A 21,972-nucleotide genomic window follows, 5' to 3' on the forward strand; every position below is an offset into this window, starting at 1 on the left:
AAAGCCTTCTAATGCATAATTTTCACTTCGTTAGAATATATATTCCTTTTTGTCGTGGTTTTTTGTGTTGGTAAGGGATCAATTCCCCTCAACAACAACAACAACAACAACGAAAAAAACGAACACATCAGATCTGTGTTCGCGTTGATTTGATCCCTTTTTAGAAAGATCCCGCAAAACCAAAAGGATAAAACGCTCCGAAGAAGAACGCAGGGATAACGTTCGTTCAGCGGGGGAAACGAAAGACTTCCCCAGGGACGCAAGCCACGAACCTTCTTTTTTTTTTAGGCGAACGGAATAATCAGCGCCAGAAATTATGACCACGCCATGCCAGCCATGCCGATCGTCTGCCCGTCAGCAATTTATCGACCGAGCGCGTTGTTTATAGCAACCGGTTAGCCTTCAGCCCTTGCGTATCCCCTTGCGCGCGAGCGCACACGCAAGGACTTGCCAAGCGAACAAAACGAGGAAGTTGAGCTGCGGCTTTAACAACAACAAAATTAAACACACCCCTACAAGGTAAAGGCGGAAAAAGGGATTCCAATTTTTAACACACACAAAAAAAACAGGGAACGATGCTAGAGGCAGAGGGTTGAAGAGTGGCGGACTGTTGTGTAAATTCATCCTTCAAGGGATGATATATTCCTCGAATCACAAGCGCATCAAGCGAACACAACAGCGTCGAAGGAAGGGAACCATGCATCCAATCCTTGCCAGCGAATGAGTGAAAGAGATGGGAATAACAGACAGAATTTCACAGTGTGGAAAAATTTAAATTGTTTACCACCCGCTAATTCGGCTGGTATTTGAAGGACACGCTTCAAGGGATAAGCATCTTTTTTCGGGGGCGAGATTTTGGTTTGGTTTGATTTTGGCCGTTCGAACGCGCCCCGATGCACGCATACCTTTGGACGGCATCCATCGCAGCGGCACGTAAGCGATGCAGACGATTGTAATCAAAGATGCTTTTTCCCTGCTTGCTCGCTTCTTCGTTCTTTTTACCATATCTTCGACAGGCCTATCTGCCGTTGCAACATGCAAAGTCCACAAACACATCAAACCCCGTGTTATTACATCGTTCGTGAAGTTGTCACGTTCATTGGCGCGCGCGCACACACATCATAGAGCACGTCTCGTTGACGCCTTCGGCAAAGTGTTATGAATGCAACGCGAAAGGCCATCGAGTGAGATAAGCAAACACCCTCTATTGCTTTGATAATTAAATAAACTACCTTCAACGACCAAGTCGGGCGCGGGCACTATTTTGCGTGCAAAAAGTAATGACCTCTTCTGCAATCGAAGCTTTTTAAACTTTCCGCGCGCCATTGGCGTCCTGAGGATATATAATAATAAATCACAGAAAGGCCACCGGAGGTAGGGCCTCCAATGCTATCAAAATAACGCATTCCATTGATCGACAATTTGCTGTTACAATAGCCGCAACAATGTCACAGACATTGGCAATGACCTTTAGGCGCGAGAGCGCAGCAAATCACAGATAAATGACACATACCGCGCGTCCTATTACCTTGATAATGGACACAGCGATGGATCGCTAGCCGAGATAAGCTGCCTATATAGCCGTGAATGGAATTCTGCAAAATTGACATGAAAGAAGGAAGTGATCGTGCAAAAAAAAGGATCTCCCACTGTCGGATGACACTCGAAAGCAGTTGAAGGTAAAAGCTTTTCAAGTGCTATCATCTTCACGAGGTCCATTCACACACCTACCCCAGCCTCTGAGGCAATGGAAATCAGACGAAAATCCCGGCTGTTCTCACGCTTGCTTGGATAAATTGCTATACAAGCACTGGTGGAAATACTGCTCAAGAAATATGGCACCACGTTTAAGTGTCTATCTCGAGCATTGGAATGGTGTGGTGTGTGTGTTCTTTTGCTTTGGGATTTTCCCCTCGACTGTTTTGATTGAGCCAATTCGGGCTGGGACACTTTCCTAACTTTTTATTGGAGCTACTGGGTCGTGCCAGTGTGGAAAGTGTTACCCTGGAAGGTAAAACCGTTCTCACACTTTTGCTGTCCCACACTCTAACGCGGGTAGGCACCATGAAGCCCACTTGCTACCAAGGGACGATGTTCTTACCTGTACCAAATACATTCTGCTAACTGATTCTGTCACCCGTGGCCGCGGATTTGCAGGGTTACGTGGCGTTCGTGACTGTGTATCCGGGCGAGCACCAACAGCTGGCAAACAGGACGGTCGTCGCGAGAAAATCGATAAACTCCCCTGCACACTACCGGGGGCACCTGCGACGACTTTGGCGGTCACACGTTTTGTTAGCGCTGGTACTCTATGTGTGTGTACTGTGCAAAATCAATATCAGCAGCTACTTGGACGTTCTTGGCGATGGTACGTGTCACGCGGTGGTAGCAAACGCATCTTTCACGATCTTAAACAAACGGTCTAAGATCACCTGTACGTCTGCTCCTTGGGGGCGAGCGTTTCGCTATCTATATCCATACACCTTACTACACCAGGGAAACCGGTTCCACCTGAAGATGACGACGACTTTGGCGCACTCGAAATCGGCTATCGATCGAACAAGGTTTCTTTGTTGTTTTCACTGTCTCCAGCTGAAGGTGACTGTTGGGTTTCTTTGGGTGAGGTTAAAGTGTGTTTATGATTATGCTTCTCCTCGGTTCGTTTTGTCAAACTTTTAATGGTACACACACTCACTCACACACAAAGGGTGAAACCACCGACACTGGTTAGACAGAATCGACACATTCGCCAAGCACCTGCAGCACCATCGTTAAGGAGACCATTTACTGCTCCTGCCCAGGTCTGCGACGGCACAGCAAACCGGACACCATTAGTATTGGAACGAAACTAAAAGTCACCCGCGGATGGTGAGCGATTCCGAACGAAAGTAAAAACTTCGCTCTCACATGGCAAGCCTTTCTGAACCTTTCTTGCACACCGCAACCATACACACACACATACAAATTCGCTCCAGACGGTTGCTGATTACTGTTTGGTGTATGTTGGCAGCCTTTTTGCGTTATCCCTTCAGAACACACTTGTTGCGTAGTTTTTCGTTGCCTAAAGGGGGTTTCACGCTTCCCTGCCTTTTCAAACTCCCTTTTCAACAAGAATCACATCAAAACGCACCACCCTATCATGTGTGCGGTGCGTGTTGGCGCAAAACAACTGGCGGGGAATTAATTATTCATATCAAACCGAAAACGGTTGGCCGATTTGTGAAAGTTTGCCTTTGCCGGCTTCTTTCCCCGCGCAGTTAAAAAACACTCACTAAATCCACACCGGCCGAAAACAGTCAGATTTCATCTGCAAATCTGAGGTCGTGGTGGTCGGTTGTTGTATCACTTTTCAAATCACTGCCATCACTTTCCCTGTCGTTTGATGGTAAACTGTGGTACAATCGTCAATCGAACGAATAATTTTTGTTACAGCTCCAGTTAACGTACACCGACGCATTTGTCCACCACTAGGACAAATGGTTGCTTTACCACAAAAACAACTTAAAAACACAGCACAGGAAAAAGTACACAAAAACTGTCACGCGGAGGGAAAAAAACAACCCGCGTGCGACCTTAACCACGCGGATGCGTATTGTTTGTTTATTTGCGCGAGCGTTGCGCGCCAGCCTCTGAGTAAATTGAGCTTCAAACTTCGAGCGCGCGTATTGCCTTTACAAAACTCCACTACACGCCACTGGTCGACGACAGCGTGCTTGCCTTGGCGTTCGAAACACGAATGAAGCTGCTCGGTTCGGCTGTTGCGCCACCAAGCCTGCTCTGCTCCGCTTCGTGCGTAAAACGGCGTGAGCCATGCTGTCGGCGTTTCGTGTACGGAAATGTGCTAAATCGAATAAATTTTCCGTACAGACATTTTGTACCAGAATATTTAAGTAAAATAAATATTATTTTTACCAGAATGTATACATAATTATGTAAAAATGTTTTATTTTTCATAAAAAAATTCAAATTTCTGCCATAATGGTATTTGCTTGAAATACAAACCGGAGCACACATTTTGTTGCTGCGAGCTCTCACCCTTTGCCGGCTCTTTCTTCTCTTTCTCACTGCGATACGAACCCTACGGTACGCGACGTTCGGCTGGGAATGAGTTCCAGCATTAGATGATGAGTGCTTGTTGGCCACATATACACTGCAGCGGTTTGGCTCTTGGTTATTCTAGAAAACTCTTTTTTTGAATTAATCATATGAAAACTGTTTATTCTTTTGAGATATACCAACGCGTTGCTATGAATAACGATTTTTGACGAAAAATAGATGAAGCAATACAAAAAATGTTGAAAAGTTGATGAAACATCACATTAGCGTGAGTTACGGCAGGAGCAAAACCTTACAACAGTCACACTCAGGCAAGAAATCCTTCTGGAATATCCTTTATGCATCGCTAGAGCAAGGATTGAAAGCGCAAAGTATATATACAACATTTTTTCCCCTCGTCCTTGTCCTTGCTTCGGCAGGACATATACTAAAATTGGAACGATACAGAGAAGATTAGCATGGCCCCTGCGCAAGGATGACACGCAAAATCGTGAAGCGTTCCACATTTTTTGTCAAATGTTTTTCTTATTTTCATCATTGGGGACTAGAACCGTATAATATATTTTAATTCTTTTTCATGAAAGATATCACATTCATTAACTGAACAAAGAGAGAGAAAGAAATAGATAGAGAGAGAGAGAGAAAAAGAGAGAGAGAGAGAGAGAAAATATTGTTGTTCGATACAGAAAATGAGTACGTAGCAGTTATTTGGATATGATTTAGAATCTCAAAATTCCCCAAAACTGTTCTCAAGGTATTCAAATAAGTTTGTTCAAATAAACGACAGCTTTATTTATTCTTGATCACCGTGCAATGTTCTTTCCCAACCTTTAGCTGAGTTGTAGCTTTTTCATTAGATTGGGCTGAATTAGTGTTTTCGCTATAATCCACTTCTAGAAAGCAGCAACTAGTAACATTGTTTGAAATATGTCGCACCAAAGTTTTTTATTTGTGTGTTTGTTTCATTTATATTTTGTTCGTTTTTACAGGGTTTCCCACGATTTATTGGTCAGTTCCCATGATTTTTTGGTGTGTTCCCACGATTTTTTGGTCGTATCCCATAAATTTTTGGTTCGTTCCCATAATTTATTGGTATTTTCCGATTGGATATCAATACAATTGGACCAAAAAATTCTGGGAAACGACCAAAAAATCGTGGGAACGCACCAAAAAAATATGGGAACCCACCAAAAATTGATGAGAACCAACCAATAAATCGTGGGAAACCCTGTATTGCTCAAACATTACATTGAACAACATTACAGACTACATTAAGATATACTTTGTTGTTTTCCTTTCTCCTACGTTACTTGTCAGCTGTATCTACTATACCACAATGCCCAAATAATGCGATTTCACGTTGCCAATTTTACCAAAACCAACTGTGACAATACACAGCTTCATGTAACTTCCTTCCTATATCTTAGAACAAAGTTTGGATGTTCGGGTTACTGAACTATAAAAGCCTCAGCAAGACACATATCCGTTTGAAGACGCACATTACTCAAATCACTCAAAATGAAGCACATGACTCTAATAGTATTGTTTGTGTTTCTCATTTGTGCCAGTGTTACCATGGCTCAAGGTTTAATGAATAACATAAACATATTAAAATATTTGAAACAACTTCAAGAACGTTTTAAACGTGTAGGATAAAATGTATCAACATGAAAATATGAATAAATACAATGCATGGAGATTAATCGTAAAGTGGCGTTTTTGTTTATGACCATGATGACAATCCCGTACGAGTGCAAAATTATATTCCGTCATGGGTTCAAATCTAGTACAGACTCTCTACTCTTCTGACTGACATAAAATAAAAATCACTTTGTGCTCCAATCATTTACCTCGCACGTCACCGACACTTGAATCAACAACATGGAAGAAGCGCAACCTATTTCGAATAGCATTGTATAATTCCGACAATTATGAGGATCTGCAAAAAACCTTTAAACTAGTCAATGACTTCAGTTTATAATCCTTTTCACTTTAATATCCAACCGTAGCGTCGTTCTTCGATCGTTCTGCATTGCTCATGGCCACACTTCATTTTATCACATCGCACTTGAATCTACAACGGCAAAAAAAACACGATTATACTTCTTTTACCAAGCCAACTGTTACAATAGACTCTTCCGACAATTTTCTGCATAAATCGCGTGTGGAGCTTCGATGACGCTTTGTTTTTAACCGTACTATAAAAGCCACACAAGTAAACTAAACTGCTAATCGATCAGTATCTTCATCGCTCAAAGTGTTCATATCTGCCAAAATGAAACTCGCGTTCCTAATAGTGATGTTTGTCATTCTCGCCACTGTCGGTGTAAGCCAGGCCGGCGTGAGAGCGTGGCGCCAGGATCAACTCGACAGAGTGCTACAGCTAATCCAGTCAAAACGCACTGAGACCACAAAGAAGGCGTGAAATAAACATAAGATTCTGTCTCAATAAAAGTTGTGACATGCATGCAATCAAAAGATAACAAGCAAAAGTGTCCAATGCGTTCAAAGTTGAATGTGCAATGCCGAAAGTTTACCGTCTACTTTATGTTTTGCCAATCTACCTCGTTTTATTGTACACCAGATGAGATTGGGAGACACATTACACCTAAGAATACAATATGTGCAAAGTAAACACTGCTTATATAATAGTAGGGTTTTTAGTTTCTCAAGGTATGATCAATATAGTTGATTTCACAGCCCATTGTACTATAAATGCAGGATTGGGTGAAAAATTCGACATCAAACAACAATTCTTATGCTCGTAATTTTGCTCTCAGGACGTCGCACATTCCGTAGACATGAATCTCGTATTTCCATTCCTGTTGTTGATCGTTCTCGTATCCAAAGTGGGAAATGCTACTGCAGCAACATGTTCTATCTAGAATCAAAGCTCCAGAAAAATAAAACTACTGTAGAAATGTGAAAACTTAACAAGCCTGTGTAATTTGAAGCTCTAATACGAAAGAAAATAGTTGAATTTTATAGGATATTATATTCTAAGAGTAGTTGCTTTTACCCTTACTTGATGTCCGCTATGAGCCACGTATGAAACTTCCCACGTAACCATGATAGGTCTCAAAATTCGAAGTCGAAGCTTATAAAGCATCGTATAACCACCTTGTAACTTGTATTCACTATAGTATATGGAAACAAATTCCATAATTTAATCATAATTTAAAAATACAATGAATTCAAATATGTATTTTCCTGGCGAGATCAACTATTCAATACCAATTACTACCAGTATCTAAACACATAATAAAGTATGAGACGAAAAAATCCATTCTATGGATTTATAGATCAGGACCCTGAAGCACTGATATAATTCTCATTCAGCGCCACGTCAAGACATGTGGCACACAGCGGCACACACTGTTGGCTACACACACTGGGCTTCGACAGCGATGTGCTATTGGACACTGATGAAGCTTCAGCTACATCAAAACATCTAGCACGTTACCTCCCCTGGAATCTACAACATTGAAGAACTCATTTCGGATTACATCATATAATACCAATAGTTATGAAGAATCGCAAAAAAAACCTTTGAACTAGTCAATGATGTCTGTTCATAATCCTTTTCACTTTAAAATCCAACCGTAGCGTCGTTCTTCGATCGTTCTGTATTGCCCATGGCCACACTTCATTTTATCATAACGCACTTGAATCTACAAATACAAAAGAAAACACGATTATACTTCTTTTACCAAGCCAACTGTTACAATATACGCTTCCGACAATTTTCTGCATAAATTGAGTGTAGAACTTCGATTACACTTTGTTTTTTACCATACTATAAAAGCCACACAAGTAAACTAAACTGTTAATCGATCAGAATCTTCTGCACCGCTCAAAGTGTTCATATCGGCCAAAATGAAACTCGCGTTCCTAATAGTAACGTTTGTCATTCTCGCCACTGTCGGTGTGAGCCAGGCTAGCACTTTCAGTAGCAAATTGTGGAGTAAAGAACAATACGCCAACCTTCTACAGCAGATCAGGGGAACAATATTCGGTACGCCCAAACCAACGGCATGAAATAAACACTAATAAACACTATTTCTGTACAAATGAAAATTTTGACCCGTATGCAACCAAAAGATAACAAGAAAGAGTGTCCAATTCGTTCGAAACTTAATGTGCACTGCAGCGAATTTACCATCTGCTTTATGTTTTACCTATCTACCACGTGCTACTGTGCACCAGATGAGATTCGGCGCCACTTTTGCAACCGTTTTGCACATTACACCTGAGCATACAATATGTGCAAAGCAAACACATTTAGGGTATCACACCTGCTGTTATAATAGTGGCGCTGGTGGCGCCTCAAGGTTTTAATAAATATTAATAATTTCAGTGCGCATTGTACTATAAAAGCAGGGCTGGGCGCCAAATTCGACATCCAACAACGATTCATATACTCGCACTTTTGCTCTAAAGACGTTGCACATTCCGTAGACATGAATCTCGTATTTCCATTCCTGTTGTTGATCGTTCTCGTATCCATGAGCATCACACAAGCCTTTCCGCAACGAGCGTTTGCGATTGATAAACGCTACCAGAAGTGGGAAACGTTACTGGAGCAACACCTTCTATCTAGAACCAAACCTCCAAAGAAATAAAGCTACTGTCGAGATGTGAAAACAAAAAAAAAGGATTTATTATTTTAAGCTGCAACCCGAAAGAAAATAGTTCTATTTAGATGTAAGATTGTAAGAGTTGTTACTAATTCCCCTGTTTGATACCCATCGTGAGTTAAAGTCTCGTATTGATCTTCCCCCGTAGCCAGGACTAAGTCGGCTGCGTCGTACTTAATAAGTTACGCAAACGTGTCGAAACTCATAAGGCTGGTATGATCGCGTAGGTCGTTAGGTCAATAAGGAGAAGTATTCATTATACTAGTTTGAAATAAATTTCAGGATTATACAATATTATTTCATGCTACTATGAATAATTAGCTCCGTTCCAATATCCGGGAGAGCTACGATACCAATAATACGAGTGCCAATTGCATGAAGCTTTATGATAAAATCAATAACTATACTCCGTGTAGCCGGTCTCGTGGTACAGTCGCCAACTTGTACGACTTAACAACATACCCGTCATAAGTTCAAGCCCCAAATGGACCGTACCGCCTTACGTAGGAATGACTATAACTATCCTGCTATGGCGGGGTGGTAACCCATAAGTCACTCAAAGCCAACCCCACAAGTGGTACAGGCATGCCTTGACCGACAACGGTTGTTGAGCCAAAAGATGAAGAAGAATACTGCGTTTAAATAAAGTATAAGACACATTCCATTCTATAGATGGATAGATCCAGACCACGAAGTACTGATACATTTACCATTTAAACCTAATAAACGTCACCAATCAGATGTAAAGTACTAAGCGTACTACATGATTTCAATTTATTTCTATAGTAAACAAAACACTACTTCGCATAAGTGTAGATAATAACTTTATTCCTTGTATTCACTATTCCTTTCCATCTCCAACTGCATCTAACCAGCTCATTACCAGCTCCTCCATCATGATCTTAAGCCATCGAACAAACACACTCGTCCTTAGCGTTACAAGATCCAGCGCCACGTCCAGACATGTGGCACACAGCGGCACAGTACGTGTTGGCCCATTTCGGTCCTTCGTTCGTAACGCAGGCCAGATTCTTCAGCTGAGCCTCACCGACGGCAACCAGCCCAAGCAGGGCCACCAACAGGAAGGATACTACGGCGAATTTCATTTTGGATGCTGCTCTGCGATTTCTGCGTAATTGACTGTCCGCGAAGCTATCTCTACACATACTGGGCTGTGACAGAGATGTGCTATCGGACACTGATGAAACTTTCCAGAAAAGTGTCAGCCCGAAACGTAGACAAATCTTTCATATTAGTACAGACGGTGTTGCGTGTGTGTGTTGTTTTGTTTGTACATACGGTGTGCCAGTTTTTCCCCCTGTGACAAACCTTGAGCGATGCATAGCAATGCAAAGATATTCTACACAGTTCTTCAAAAAGACTTATTGTAGAGAGTTGCGGGGGTTTTAAGGTTTTTTCCCGAATCGATCGCAGTTTTTTTACACTCAAAATGGCACCTTCAGAATTTTCAAAGAAACAAGACCAATATGCCGTTTGTTTGAACAAGTGTTTCAACAACACACTGGAGTTCATACGCAGATTCATACAGACCCACCGACAGTTAACAAGAAACAGTGCACACTATGTGGAAAGGGTGGAAAGATTTATCACTGCCATCATACAAAAATTTCACCTTCAACTTCCCACACTGCATTGCGTTCCTATAGTTAGACTTTTACCATCAAACTTCAGTGTCCAAACTGTCCGTCAAATGGCTGATCGCCATTTACCATTGACACACATTGCCATAAGCTACCTGAACGCCCCTGTCTCGGTTAAATGTCCATTTCGGTAAGCCATAGCATACCAGTAAGCTTCTTCTAGGACGGATTGACACAAACACACGCCATACCAAAAAGAAATGTTTAACAATCATCAAATAAAATGTTGAGAGAGAACTGCAAAATCATCCATTCGCACGTCGATTAGCGTATGACCTCAAGGGAGCGAAGAAAAAAGAACAACAACACAGTAGAGCAACATCCCCAGGAGGAGACACACTCCTTGGGAGTCGAAGAATGCCAAAACTACCGTAACGGTAAAACGGTTGCTTCTGCGACTGTGTTGTCGAACATTATTTCAAACTCATCCCGGTAACGGCCCGGCGACTGGGTCGCAAAAATTGAATAAATGACAAAATTGCCACCCAAACGATCGCTGGAGAGGCCTGCCATTAACCTTCGCGTGGTGCGAGTGGGCGACCTGGGCCAAGAGTGGAGTGTTTACAACTTTTGCTCCCCAAAACAAGCCAGCAATAAATAGAAATGTGAAAATAAACCTGTGAATTTGTCCTGCCACCGTATTAGGTGACCTCTGCTTGGAGATGGCGATGGTAGCTCCTCGTACACCTTGAGCTCGAAAGCCATACCGTCTGGTGGTCATTTCTTTCATACATAAAACGAAACCACGTACGAGCTGTTTAAGAATCAATGTTTTGCCATTTTATTCATGCCGCAAAGGAAGCTTTCATCGCTGCCGGTTTGTCGACACACGAGCAGTTATCATCGTAGCAGGAACCGAGCTTGGTGTACCCGCGACAGTGAACGTTACATCGCACCTTCTTGGCGGACGAGCAGGGGGTCTGTCCAACGGCTACCGTCACGAACAGACCGAGCAGAGCGAACAGCAGCACTAGCGGAAGTGATAGCTTCATTTTCGAACTCGAAAAAACGACTGACGTGTGCGAAGGCGATGAACTCAGGTTTATATGGGGTGCAGCCAGTACGTGTTCTAAATTTATACAATTGGTGTAATCAATTTTAAATGACCAATCCATTGTACATTAAGGGAGCAAAAAAAACAACAACCGAGCACGTTAAACAGTGGGAGCATTGGGGACATAGTTTTTGCAAAATCGCATACGGAAAATTGCTGGGATACGTACGGTAAAGGCAAACAAATTTACTTCTCAAAACGTGTGTTTGAACAGCTTCCTTCCCATACCATATCGCTCATCTAACAAACTTCTCTTCTACACATCGCTAGTACTGAAACAGATTCAAATTTCATCACACTCTTTGTTCTTAGTACTCATCTAGCAGACAATCCTTCTACGTCCAGAAATATACTGCAGAAGAATAGAGAAAGATTGGAACGCTTTTTATCTTTTTAAAAGGAGATCTTTACTTCTTCTTTAAATTATACGTACACTCTTCTCGATCCTGTTATGTTAGTTCGTTGATCTCGGCTTCCCAAAAACGCACGATCACTCAACACTGTAAGTTGCGTAACTCCCGCCAACTGTCGCCATTCGCAAAACAACACGCGTTGCCGTTTCATAAAAATTGTAATATTTTAATTTACTCACGACGCGTCCAACTGGAGCTGGATGATAAATTTTCTCTTCCCGCAAAGCAGAAACCGGTCCCCACGATTCAAAAGTTGCCCCCGTGCCCTATCCCTTCGCGACGACTAAGGGAACCCACGAACCTACCGGCAAAAACAAAACGCACAAAAAGGTACTGCCCAATTTCCCGGGAAATAAAAACATAAGCTATAAACATAAGCCAACGCACACGCAAAAGCGCTGCACAATTGGCGTGGCTCTCGTTTGGCAGATAATTTCCATTTCTGCCGAAATCATCCCACCAAAAATGCACGCCTTCCCACCCCTCCCTCTGTAATGCACATAACCGCCGCCGAAGGAAATCGAAAAGAGGCTCAACGCGATCGGCGGATCGACACTCTCGCCCAGGGAGCGAGAGAGCGCGGCGTGCCCTCCAAGTAAGTAACCTTCAGCGACGCATTCTCGTCCTCGTCAACGTCGGCCGTGTTAGCGGGCTTATTTATTGTACTCCGATTAATTTCCGCACTTCCGCACTGCGCTCCACGATGTGCCCGGGCTGATCGTTGCGCGGGATGATCGTGAAGTCACCGCGCGCAAACACACCGACCGGCACAGGCCGGCCGAAGATGTCGGAGAGTATTTTGTAACTTTTTATGCGGCATTTCTCCGCCCCGGGCTGTATCATACATAACGATTTTTTTTTCTACTTCGACGACGAGCGCAGTTCGGGCTGCTCGAGATCACCCTGCGATGTGTGGTGCCGCCTTTGCGTACGCGGAGACACAGCGCAAAACGCATGACCTCCCAACGGCAAGGGAGTTCCCGACAGGCAGGACCGGTCGGGTGAGACCGGGGAAGATATTCGATAGCTGGAAGGGGGTGAGTTTTGTTTCACGATCGCTGAATCGCAAGAGTGTCATGCGGGCGATCCAACCGCGCGCGCGCGTTATCGCGTTGATGGCGTGATTCATCGAAAGAGAGAGTTGCCGGGGGTTATTATGTTTATTCTGTGTGTGTGCGCGCGTTTTTCTCTCCCTTCTTCTCTTTGCCGGTTACGATGGGCATGGCATGTAAGTACGCGAAGCCCTTTAACCCCCAAGGTGTACGCTCGCGGTACGGTCGTCGAGAGTTTTAGGTAGGATCACGATGATCATCGTGAGTTCGAGATGCAGTTTTGGTTCGTTGCGAAATTCAGCCTTGGCTACAAAGTAGGCAGAGCTGCAAGGACCAGTAATTACTATTTGCAATTGGGAACGTACAATTTGTGAGTCAATCGGAGGGAATATTGCGCAAAGATAATAATCTCTGAATGTCAAAGCGTTATCCTGGGGAGTAGAAATGAAGGATGAAATAAACACATTGAAAAAAGCAAAGTAATTAAAAACAGACTCGACGAATGGTAGTTAAAGTACAGATCTATACAAATACCTAAAAAGATAAGTGTCATCCGTTAAGCGCCATCTATGATAAATCTCTCCAACTACATCGTGTATCTTGTAATAGAGGAGACATACATATCTAATCTTACACTGTAAAGCAACAGCATTACATCTCTCTCCAGCAAAGTTCAACAAGCACCGGCTCACTAATTGAATTGTAATCACAACGTCTTACAGCGCCTAACATTACTAGACACAGCACACCCTTTCAATGCGTGTATCTCCAACTTCGTTTGAGAGTTGATCATTGAGCGCGATCGATTACGTTATCAAACGACAGCATGCCCCGCACCAAAACCTCCCACCCTCCTAACCTAGCCACCAACGCTATGATCGACAAAATGACACAAACGGCAGCTGTCAGGTTCACCAAATAACATGTTTACGGTTTCTAGCTTTTTGTGCGCCCGCTCAAAACAGTGTTGGATCCCGAACCAAACCCAACCCAGCAACAACAGCAAAAAAAGACGCCAAATCATAACACTCCCTACGAGAGATGAAGGCACCAACAACAACGTAAAAACTGTTTGGAGAAAGAAACCTACCCACCTTTTCCCCTGTTCAGAAACAAACCGTTCCGCTCCGTCCTCCAAATAAGTAAGGGCGGCTTTTGACAGTTGGCGGGTGAGTGAAATCGAAAGTTGAACCCGTCCGCGCCCGCTGAACACCGAAGGAGGAAATGAAGCCTAAAGGCCCATAAATCAATAGCCATGTCTGGCGTGTCCAATAATCGGCATTATCGGAAATCGGCCGGCCGGACCATACGCTCCGCTACGTGTATGGAGCTCGTGGATCCGGGCGCGACCGTTTTGGGATCCGGCCACCTTTCGCTATCCGTTTACCGTCGCTCTCGCACGCAGAACTCTTGCACGTACGTGATTTGATACCCGGCACCAAACACCAAACGCCAGTCATATCTTTGTTAGCCCGGGCTCCGGTCATGCGGAACACCACACGTCCTCCCTGGATTGAATGGGAATCCTACCGGAATTTGATTACGAATTCTTTGCGATTTCATAATCTCCCAGCGGACTTGGACACCTTCCGCCGACCGATACATGGGATAGTGAAAGGTACAACCAACCACACAAACACACACGGGGAACGTTTTCGGGTGGCTTCTGGTTCGGTTGACTCGCAGAAATCGAAACCCCCACAGCTTCCCTTTTGGTACCACGCCGTGTGGTGGGATTTGATACGCGCCCAGCCGTCCCATCACGGGCGTCAGAAACGGGCGCGCCAAGTTTTAGTGTCTTTAGCCGTTTGGCAAGCGTCCAAAAACAGAAAGTCGTTATGACAACGGTCCCCTTCGTCTGGACATGTTCCCGCTGGCTGGACCGGGAGCATGTCCAGTGTCAGCAAATTTTCTTTTCTCCCCAAGTCATCTCCGAAAGCGAGATTCCGACGGCCATTCGCCAAACAATTCCGAAACTCCATGATGTTCCTCCCGCTCTCGGTTGACGCGATGGTCGTCTCTAGCGGTCTGTTTGCGGTTTTGGCAAGCAATCGTGTGTTCGTAATTTAGAAAACTAATATTTATTGACATTGTTTGATCCTCACACACACGCACACACAGCGGCCTTCCCTATATCGTGTGCCCGCCTGTGAAGGTGATCATCTATTACCGAGCTCTCCGCGTTGTTTCTACGTGCTGTAGGCAGGCAGTAACAGTTTGGTGTGGAGTTCGTAGGACGTCTCGTTGCAAAGGGGCCAGCCGAAAGTCTCTACCGTCTCGAGGTACACATTAGCATAAACATTCAATAAAAATAAATGCTCCGGAACCTATGATCAAATCCCTTTCCACCCAAAAGCCAGTCAGACGGTTTGTTGTGTGTTGGTCTGTTGAAAGTCATACGACCGCATGACGCCTAGCAAATACGTACAGCAAAACGGCAATCAATAGACAATTGCACACCACACGGTTGGTAGATTGACACATGAGTGTGTAAAAAGCGGCTTTATCTGCAAAAATTCCTTTACCATCACGCACAATACACGTTAAAGTATTTTACAGCGCAATACCTTTCCGGGAGACGTAGCCCGAAAAAAAAGACACATCCGGCGAAGCAATCACTTCCGGCTACGGGGTACAGGATCAGAGGCTCTACCTGCCACTGAAGCTAAAGGTTCGTTTTTATGACCCACCTTTAGCGACTTTAGCAAAATTCCATAAACTATCCAATTAGCAGTTCCATTAGCGGTAGTTGCCTGGCTGCAATCGCTTAAGGTCGTCTGCTGCCAGCGTGGAGTCGCCTGTAAGGTTCACCTGACCACCGAGATAGTGATCGATACATCCCGAACCCACCCCCAGTGCCGGGTGATCGGGTTTGGAATTCGGTAAAGCATGCGGACTTACTTCCTTCCTTTTTGCCCGCTGCTCACTGCAGGCCGTTGCTTCTAATGCAAGTGCAATAATAATTGTTATCTCGAACATACGGCGAGTGGCTGATCGTGGCCCATGCCCCAGGCAAGCTGGAATCAGTAATGGGATTGACCCACCGTGGGGTATGGCTACCGCTGCACTTACAACAACAACAACAAAAAAACACGAAAGAAATGAAAATCAGATTAGAAACAGGCAGCGCACCGGGCATAAGCACGCCCCGAAGTTCAGGGGCAAATGCACACTTGGGGGAGAAAAAAGGGCAAAGGCTTCTGTTACAATCGCTCGATCAGCTTTGCAGCCACCCTCTGTGATCATGGGAGCAGGAACGGCACTTGGCTTCAAGTTTGCGATGGAGAATCTCTTGTCGTGGTTGGCAGTATTACGAGAAGAGAGTTTAGCACTGGAAAGCAACGTGAAAGTGAATATAAGAGGAAATATTTCGTAATTCCTGACCGTCAGGAGCTGCCGTTTGAATAATGCTCGAGCAAATGGCAATGAAAAATCGCACTAAAACGGACATTTTCGTCTGACTGACTTTACATCTTTAGATCCATCAAGGAACAGCAACGTCCTGAAGGAAAAAAGATAAACTAATTAAAATCACGTTAACCCTTGGACACAAAACACAACCAAATTGAAACCTGATCTGGTTTCATGCCAACTCACCGTACGCGTGCAAAGATAACGAGTGAGTTCTGTTCCTCTGTCATCCCGTTTTATGTTCGCTTGGATGTATCAAAAGAACCAACAAGCAAACCACACATAAAAAAATGGTAGCAGAACTTAGACTTCGCTTCATCATCCGCCCAAGATAGCGATCGTGGATGACGATCCTGTTCCATCGCGATATAACCTGCTCCTAAGCTTCCTAATTACTCTTCTTGGCCATTTTTTCCGAACAAACAAGACTTTTGGTCATTAAATTATGTTTTCCCCCCAAAAAAAAAAAAAACAAACCAAGGCGACTCCACAACAGAAAATAAAACCACTTGAAGATGAAAGAAATTATCGATGCACCGAATGCGATCTTCGTTGCCATCCCACCCCAGAGCTCCCTGTAGTGTGGTGGTAGGCACCAAACAACAAACCAGCAGAAAATCTAATTTATTGAGCTCCCCTGTGTGCCCCCACATGTTCGATTACGCTCAATTTATGATGGATTGTAAATTGCTTTTGACATCAAATCCAATTAACTGCACCATTCAACCGAAATCGAAAACCCTGGCGCGGCTGCAAATCGTACCGCAAGTGCATCGATTAAACGGTACCAAGCGGAGAGGGAGTTGGCGCTGGAAAGCGCCTTCCGTCGCTCGCCCAACCCTTCCATTGCGTCGTCTGCATACACGACTCGCACCCCGAATCGCACACAGAAGCCAAAAAGCCGTCTGGAGCTGCAAGATTTTGTGCAAGATTAATGACGCGTGAGCATGAATCCGTGTGATCACGACGATCGCAGTGCTCAAAGGTGTGTATAATCGAGAGAGAGGGACGGTTGCGTGTTAACCGTGCGTGTGAAGGAATGTGTTGTGTCGGTGGTGTGGAATGTTTAGAAGAAGATGAGCCCGTTACACACTGAGCGGCATACAGTGGAAAGTGAGTGTTTGATGTAAGATTGATCGAAAGATTGTACCGAGAGTTAGACATTGCGTAATATGTGATAGATTGATCTGCGAGATCAGTCCAGATTTCAAGTGATTCTTCAAGAAGACGTCACTCAATCGCTTTACATACTTTCAACCTACAGTAAGCGATGCCGAAGATACGAACAAATTCCTTCCCAAAGCCACTAAAACGTTCATTAACCCGTATGACTCAAACATTACTGCAGCGTCAGCCGTCTCAGCCTCCTCCAGCCTAGATACACCAGCGCCCCAAACTCCATACACGGTGCCATAAAAATTAGTTAACGCGAAAACGGTCACCGCTAATTATGTCCTTCTGCAGCCCGGGCCGAACTTCGTCGAACCGTTTACAGAGCATCATCTAAATAATTAAATTACGCAATCGCGCAACGCGTACCTGAAGCGTCCACAGACCTGTCGTCAGCATTTCACCCTCATTCGCGGTGACATTCGCACGTACAGAGCAGGTCCGTTCAAGCACGGGAACACGACCCAGGAGTTCCAGCACTTGCGTAATGCCCATTAATTAAACGCCGTCATAATTGAACCACCAGCGCGGTGTGTCTCTCCGTCTCTGGAGAAGGCCCAACCAAAGTGGAAGGGTCCGTTTTCAGTGAGGCTAAGCGATGCCGCTATAACCGCCACACCGCTCGGCTCAGTTACTTTCATTGCCCTCCCTGGTGTCTGGTGTGTAAAATAATCAGCCAAACATGAACGCACCACCAACATGGACACCAAAAGCGAACGCTCCCGTGAGTGCGAGTGTTGTGTGAGGTGTAAATTACATGCAATCTAATCTAGCCACTGTCGGATCGGGGAAGGTCCACTGGAGTGGTTCCGAGTGGTGTGCTGGCTGCATCGTACAGGTGCATCCGAATGCATCGTGTATGGTAGGTGTCACTCCCTTCGACACACTCGCACACACACACTCGATCTTGATCTTGCAGGTGAAGAAAGCTCCAGCAGACGCGACCGATGGAATCTGGAAAACCGAACAACAAGCGTGTCGTGAGTGTATCGAATGTTTTGCACACTTCGGCACGGGTGTCTATTACGCGTGCGTGAAAGTCTTGTTGTGGGCTGCTTTGCCGGATAATGATACAGCTTAATTTCAGATCATTATTAATTTAATTTCTGACATGCAAAACACGGCGGGGTGGGGGGGGGGGGCGCAGTGCAGTTCGTTGGGCACGAACTGGAATGCAGAAACGCTACATTAGAAGTGTATTATTGATTGGGCGGGGTTGTATTTCATATCGTGCGATTACGCCTGATCATTCACTCGCCCAGACATAAATTAGAAATTGAATAATAATGAGTCTTTTATCAAAACACAATCTCAAAGCAATTCCAATATTTCATTAGAGCGTAAACTAACAATCGACTAATTTGCATATATCTTAGGATAAATAAGTAAAGATTCATTGTATCTCTCTGTTATAAAGTGATAGATCTGTCATGTTTTGGAATTGAACCTCATGCCGTCGTATGACAGCCTGCGCACTTATACATCAAACTATCGAGTCACCTCCCCAAGGCAGCGTTATGTCTCGTACTGTATGCGATACAAGTTCGTATTAATATGAAATTTAACTACGATTGCCTATTTACCCCTCTATTTCTATGCTAGTAAATACCAATCGCCTTGCAATCGTATTGCTGTTTTCCAATTTCTTATGCGCCCCCCTAATGATGCTAACCATCGATCGACGACCGTTACAGGTTGACTATTGACACTCACGCAATCTTCAATTATCGGTAATTGATCATTGTTTACCGTGAACTGTCCAGCAAACTCGTCCTACCTTTCTCGCTATCTCTCCGTCATTCAATTAGTGTGCTTTCCGGCACTTTGAAAATACCCAGCGAAGGGAAAGTGATTGGATGCGTCGCCCTATTGTCGCACTTGCGTTGCCCGGACAGGAAACGGAAGGGAAAAACGAGAGCTCATGGAACGCTCAAACCGCAAACCAAGGCGTGGTACACGCCACCACACGCAAGGTGCGGATCCACAACATCCTCGTCAAGTTTTGTGTGTGGCGGCACCTTCTTAGCGAAACCCTTCGATGATGTCGTTGACCGGTGAAGGTGGTGGTGATGGTGATCGTCGTGCGTGTACTTTCGCATTGTGGGTGAGGGTGTCAAAACAAGCATCAAACTTTACCCGAAATTCTTCCCCTTGCTCAAACTCGAAGCGAAGCGCAACATTTGCTAATGGTCAACATCCACAGCACATGAAGGTATTGAGCTTACCGACCGAGTCGAAATGGGTAACTTTCGTTTCGAGGAAGTAAAACAACTACCAACCATCGGCGTCTCTCGCGTGCGATCATCGATTGTGCAATACGTAGGGGCAGTATGTGCTTGTTGAGCAATGCTTTTGTGGCAAGAATAGGGCACCCGTTGATGAGCCATTTCCCCCCAAATGAGCAACACTTTTTCATCCCCCTCACAACAAACACACAAAACAGCCATGTGTGTTTGAGAGAGATGATACAATTCAATTTTTGCCAAGTGCAATAAAATAGAGTGCAATTTAAATTGCGCGGGAATTTACCATCCCACGATACGCGATTCGCCATAAATTGCACCCAAAACACATCTTCTCAAAATATCACACACTAGGAATGGGTGCGGTGAGATCACCCATCTGGTTGACATTAGAGAAGTGCAACAGAAGGGGAAGGGCTTCGCCCGTAAATTCTGTCGTAAATGGTCTGTTAAAAATCGTTCGACGACAAACAAGTGATCGCGATCGGATCAGTACCGTACGGTGAAGTAGCTCGTTTCGGAAGGAATTTAATTCCTTGTGTCGCGAGTATATAAATAGTCCAACATTCCTGGCATAGCTGGCTTTGCTACTAAGTAGTCTTTTGAAATTCTTATTACACGGAATACCACACAAAGCCTAAAAATGTGAGAATTTGTTTTTTAAAATATTCAAAACAAAACGTCAAGAAATATCACCGCCAGCGGAGCACAGATATTCCATATTTTGACATCTTCGAAATCCGTTCAGAAACATAAAAGTTCCATGATGACAACACTCGCTTTGTAGCTAAATGTGTCTTTTTCCGTTCAAGCCATATGCTTTGCACGTGATTCATTCTTGTATCCACAAACAGACACCTAAATCCGTAGCTCATTCCAATTCAACGATCAGCAAAGATCAAGTCATCTTTAAAATTAAATATTCCCCAAAATAAACCGCTTTCTTTCAACGACCTAGTCTGCTTTCTGCACCTCACGCACGCACGCACTCACTGCTCGTAGTGCTCCATATTCGGCTCCCTTATTCGTATTGATAATTTCACCCTAAAAATAGTCCGTCCATGTGCGTCCATTTCCGGGTGTACGACGACGGTGCATGGTTGTCGCCTCACACCCATTAACCTCAGGCTCGCCGGCAGGCTGTCGAACCGAACCCCATCAATCAAATCACTTCCCTGCACGCGAACCACCAAGACCCCGCGCGAAGGTGAAACTAACTTATTAGATCGGTATGCCTATTGCGTTCAAAGGTTTCCATTGCATTTCCACCCGTTCGGCGAGGTGCTCTATTTTTACCACCGCTCTATGCGTCCCTTTGGGCAGGCAGTTTTCTACTGTGTGTGTGCTGTGTGTATGTGTCTCTGTCCCTGCGTTCAATAATTGTGCCCTGTAACGCATGTACAACAAACAAACAAATGACTCTCTCCAAAGAGCGACCGACACAGAGAGAGATAGAGAGAGATGGTGGTGACTTTCGATTTGTGTGTGTTTTTCCGTCTTTCACTTTTCACTTGCAGCCGCAAACGATTGGATGCACATTTCCCGAGGGCGCAGTGATAGTACAACACAACAGCACACAACCGCAGAATCGACCGGTGTGTGGCCCGGACGGCAATCACCATAAACGATCGTTAGCAGCGATCACGGTATGATTGCAAGCAGCGAAACAGCGCCACCCTAGGCCCATGCTGTGCCCGATTAAAGCAGACAGCTTACAGCAGGAAACATCAATTCGGCGCACATTAGTCTGCGGCCGCTGCCAAAAAGTTCTTGGGTGGTTGCTCTCAAGAACTCTACCGATACCGTTGGGTCGGAGGTCTGTTAAGATCTTGCTAATTTCGTACCGACGGAACAGTTATTTAGCAGCAGCAGCAGCATCACGATTAACGGTCACCTTCTCGCTAGCCATTTCACTCCAGCAAGATCCACGCGAGATATTTATAGTTCCGGAAACATCTCACACGACGGCGCATCGCTAACAAAGCGAAACCTTTCTTCCCATATGTAGGATAAATCGTGATCGTTCAGGGATACGCTCCCGTGGAACCACATTTGCCTCTTCAAATCGATCAGGTTTCCACGCGCGCATACGTTTGTGCCAGAAGGCCAGATTTCAAAGCGAGAGCGGTGCGTCGTTCATTAGTACGATAAATTTATTAATTGCTCACATCGTAAATTAATGCACAACATACTGGGGCCGCTGAGCTGGGCATCCCGAGGTGAAGTGATTAGGAGTGACTTGGGAAGCCAGTGTCGATCGATGCGATCTAGGAAG

The 21,972-nt window shown here is 44.6% G+C and overlaps 4 protein-coding genes and 1 non-coding gene across 5 annotated transcripts in view; 2 read left to right on the forward strand and 3 right to left on the reverse strand.

The window, feature by feature from the left end:
- Positions 1-3,740, reverse strand: part of LOC120953590 (supervillin) — a 178,401-nt gene extending 174,661 nt beyond the window's left edge. Inside the window, exon 1 of the mRNA XM_049606663.1 lies at positions 2,102-3,740. Within this exon, the coding sequence (XP_049462620.1) occupies positions 2,102-2,116 (15 nt within the window). The 5' untranslated portion in view covers positions 2,117-3,740. The remainder of the gene's footprint in view (positions 1-2,101) is intronic.
- LOC120951731 (uncharacterized) overlaps positions 1-21,972 on the forward strand; it is a 218,876-nt gene that overhangs the window by 53,406 nt on the left and 143,498 nt on the right. The window lies entirely within an intron of this gene.
- LOC120954300 (U6 spliceosomal RNA) lies at positions 4,460-4,566 on the forward strand. Its single transcript, XR_005751673.1, has one exon. It is a non-coding gene; the product is annotated as a U6 spliceosomal RNA (small nuclear RNA).
- LOC120953602 (antimicrobial peptide defensin 3) lies at positions 9,501-10,061 on the reverse strand. The gene has a single exon (XM_040373718.2). The coding sequence runs from the start codon at positions 9,857-9,859 to the stop codon at positions 9,596-9,598; it is 264 nt and encodes an 87-aa protein (XP_040229652.2). The 5' UTR covers positions 9,860-10,061; the 3' UTR covers positions 9,501-9,595.
- Positions 11,110-11,409, reverse strand: LOC120953593 (uncharacterized). Its single transcript, XM_040373710.2, has one exon. The coding sequence runs from the start codon at positions 11,344-11,346 to the stop codon at positions 11,140-11,142; it is 207 nt and encodes a 68-aa protein (XP_040229644.2). The 5' UTR covers positions 11,347-11,409; the 3' UTR covers positions 11,110-11,139.

This window comes from Anopheles coluzzii, chromosome 2 (genome assembly GCF_943734685.1).
Source record: "Anopheles coluzzii chromosome 2, AcolN3, whole genome shotgun sequence".
Lineage (NCBI taxonomy): Eukaryota > Metazoa > Arthropoda > Insecta > Diptera > Culicidae > Anopheles > Anopheles coluzzii.

Bases quoted from the DNA above. Each gene is read 5' to 3' on its own strand.
- LOC120953593 (XM_040373710.2), bottom strand. From the start codon at position 11,346: ATGAAGCTATCACTTCCGCTAGTGCTGCTGTTCGCTCTGCTCGGTCTG.
- LOC120953602 (XM_040373718.2), bottom strand. From the start codon at position 9,859: ATGTGTAGAGATAGCTTCGCGGACAGTCAATTACGCAGAAATCGCAGA.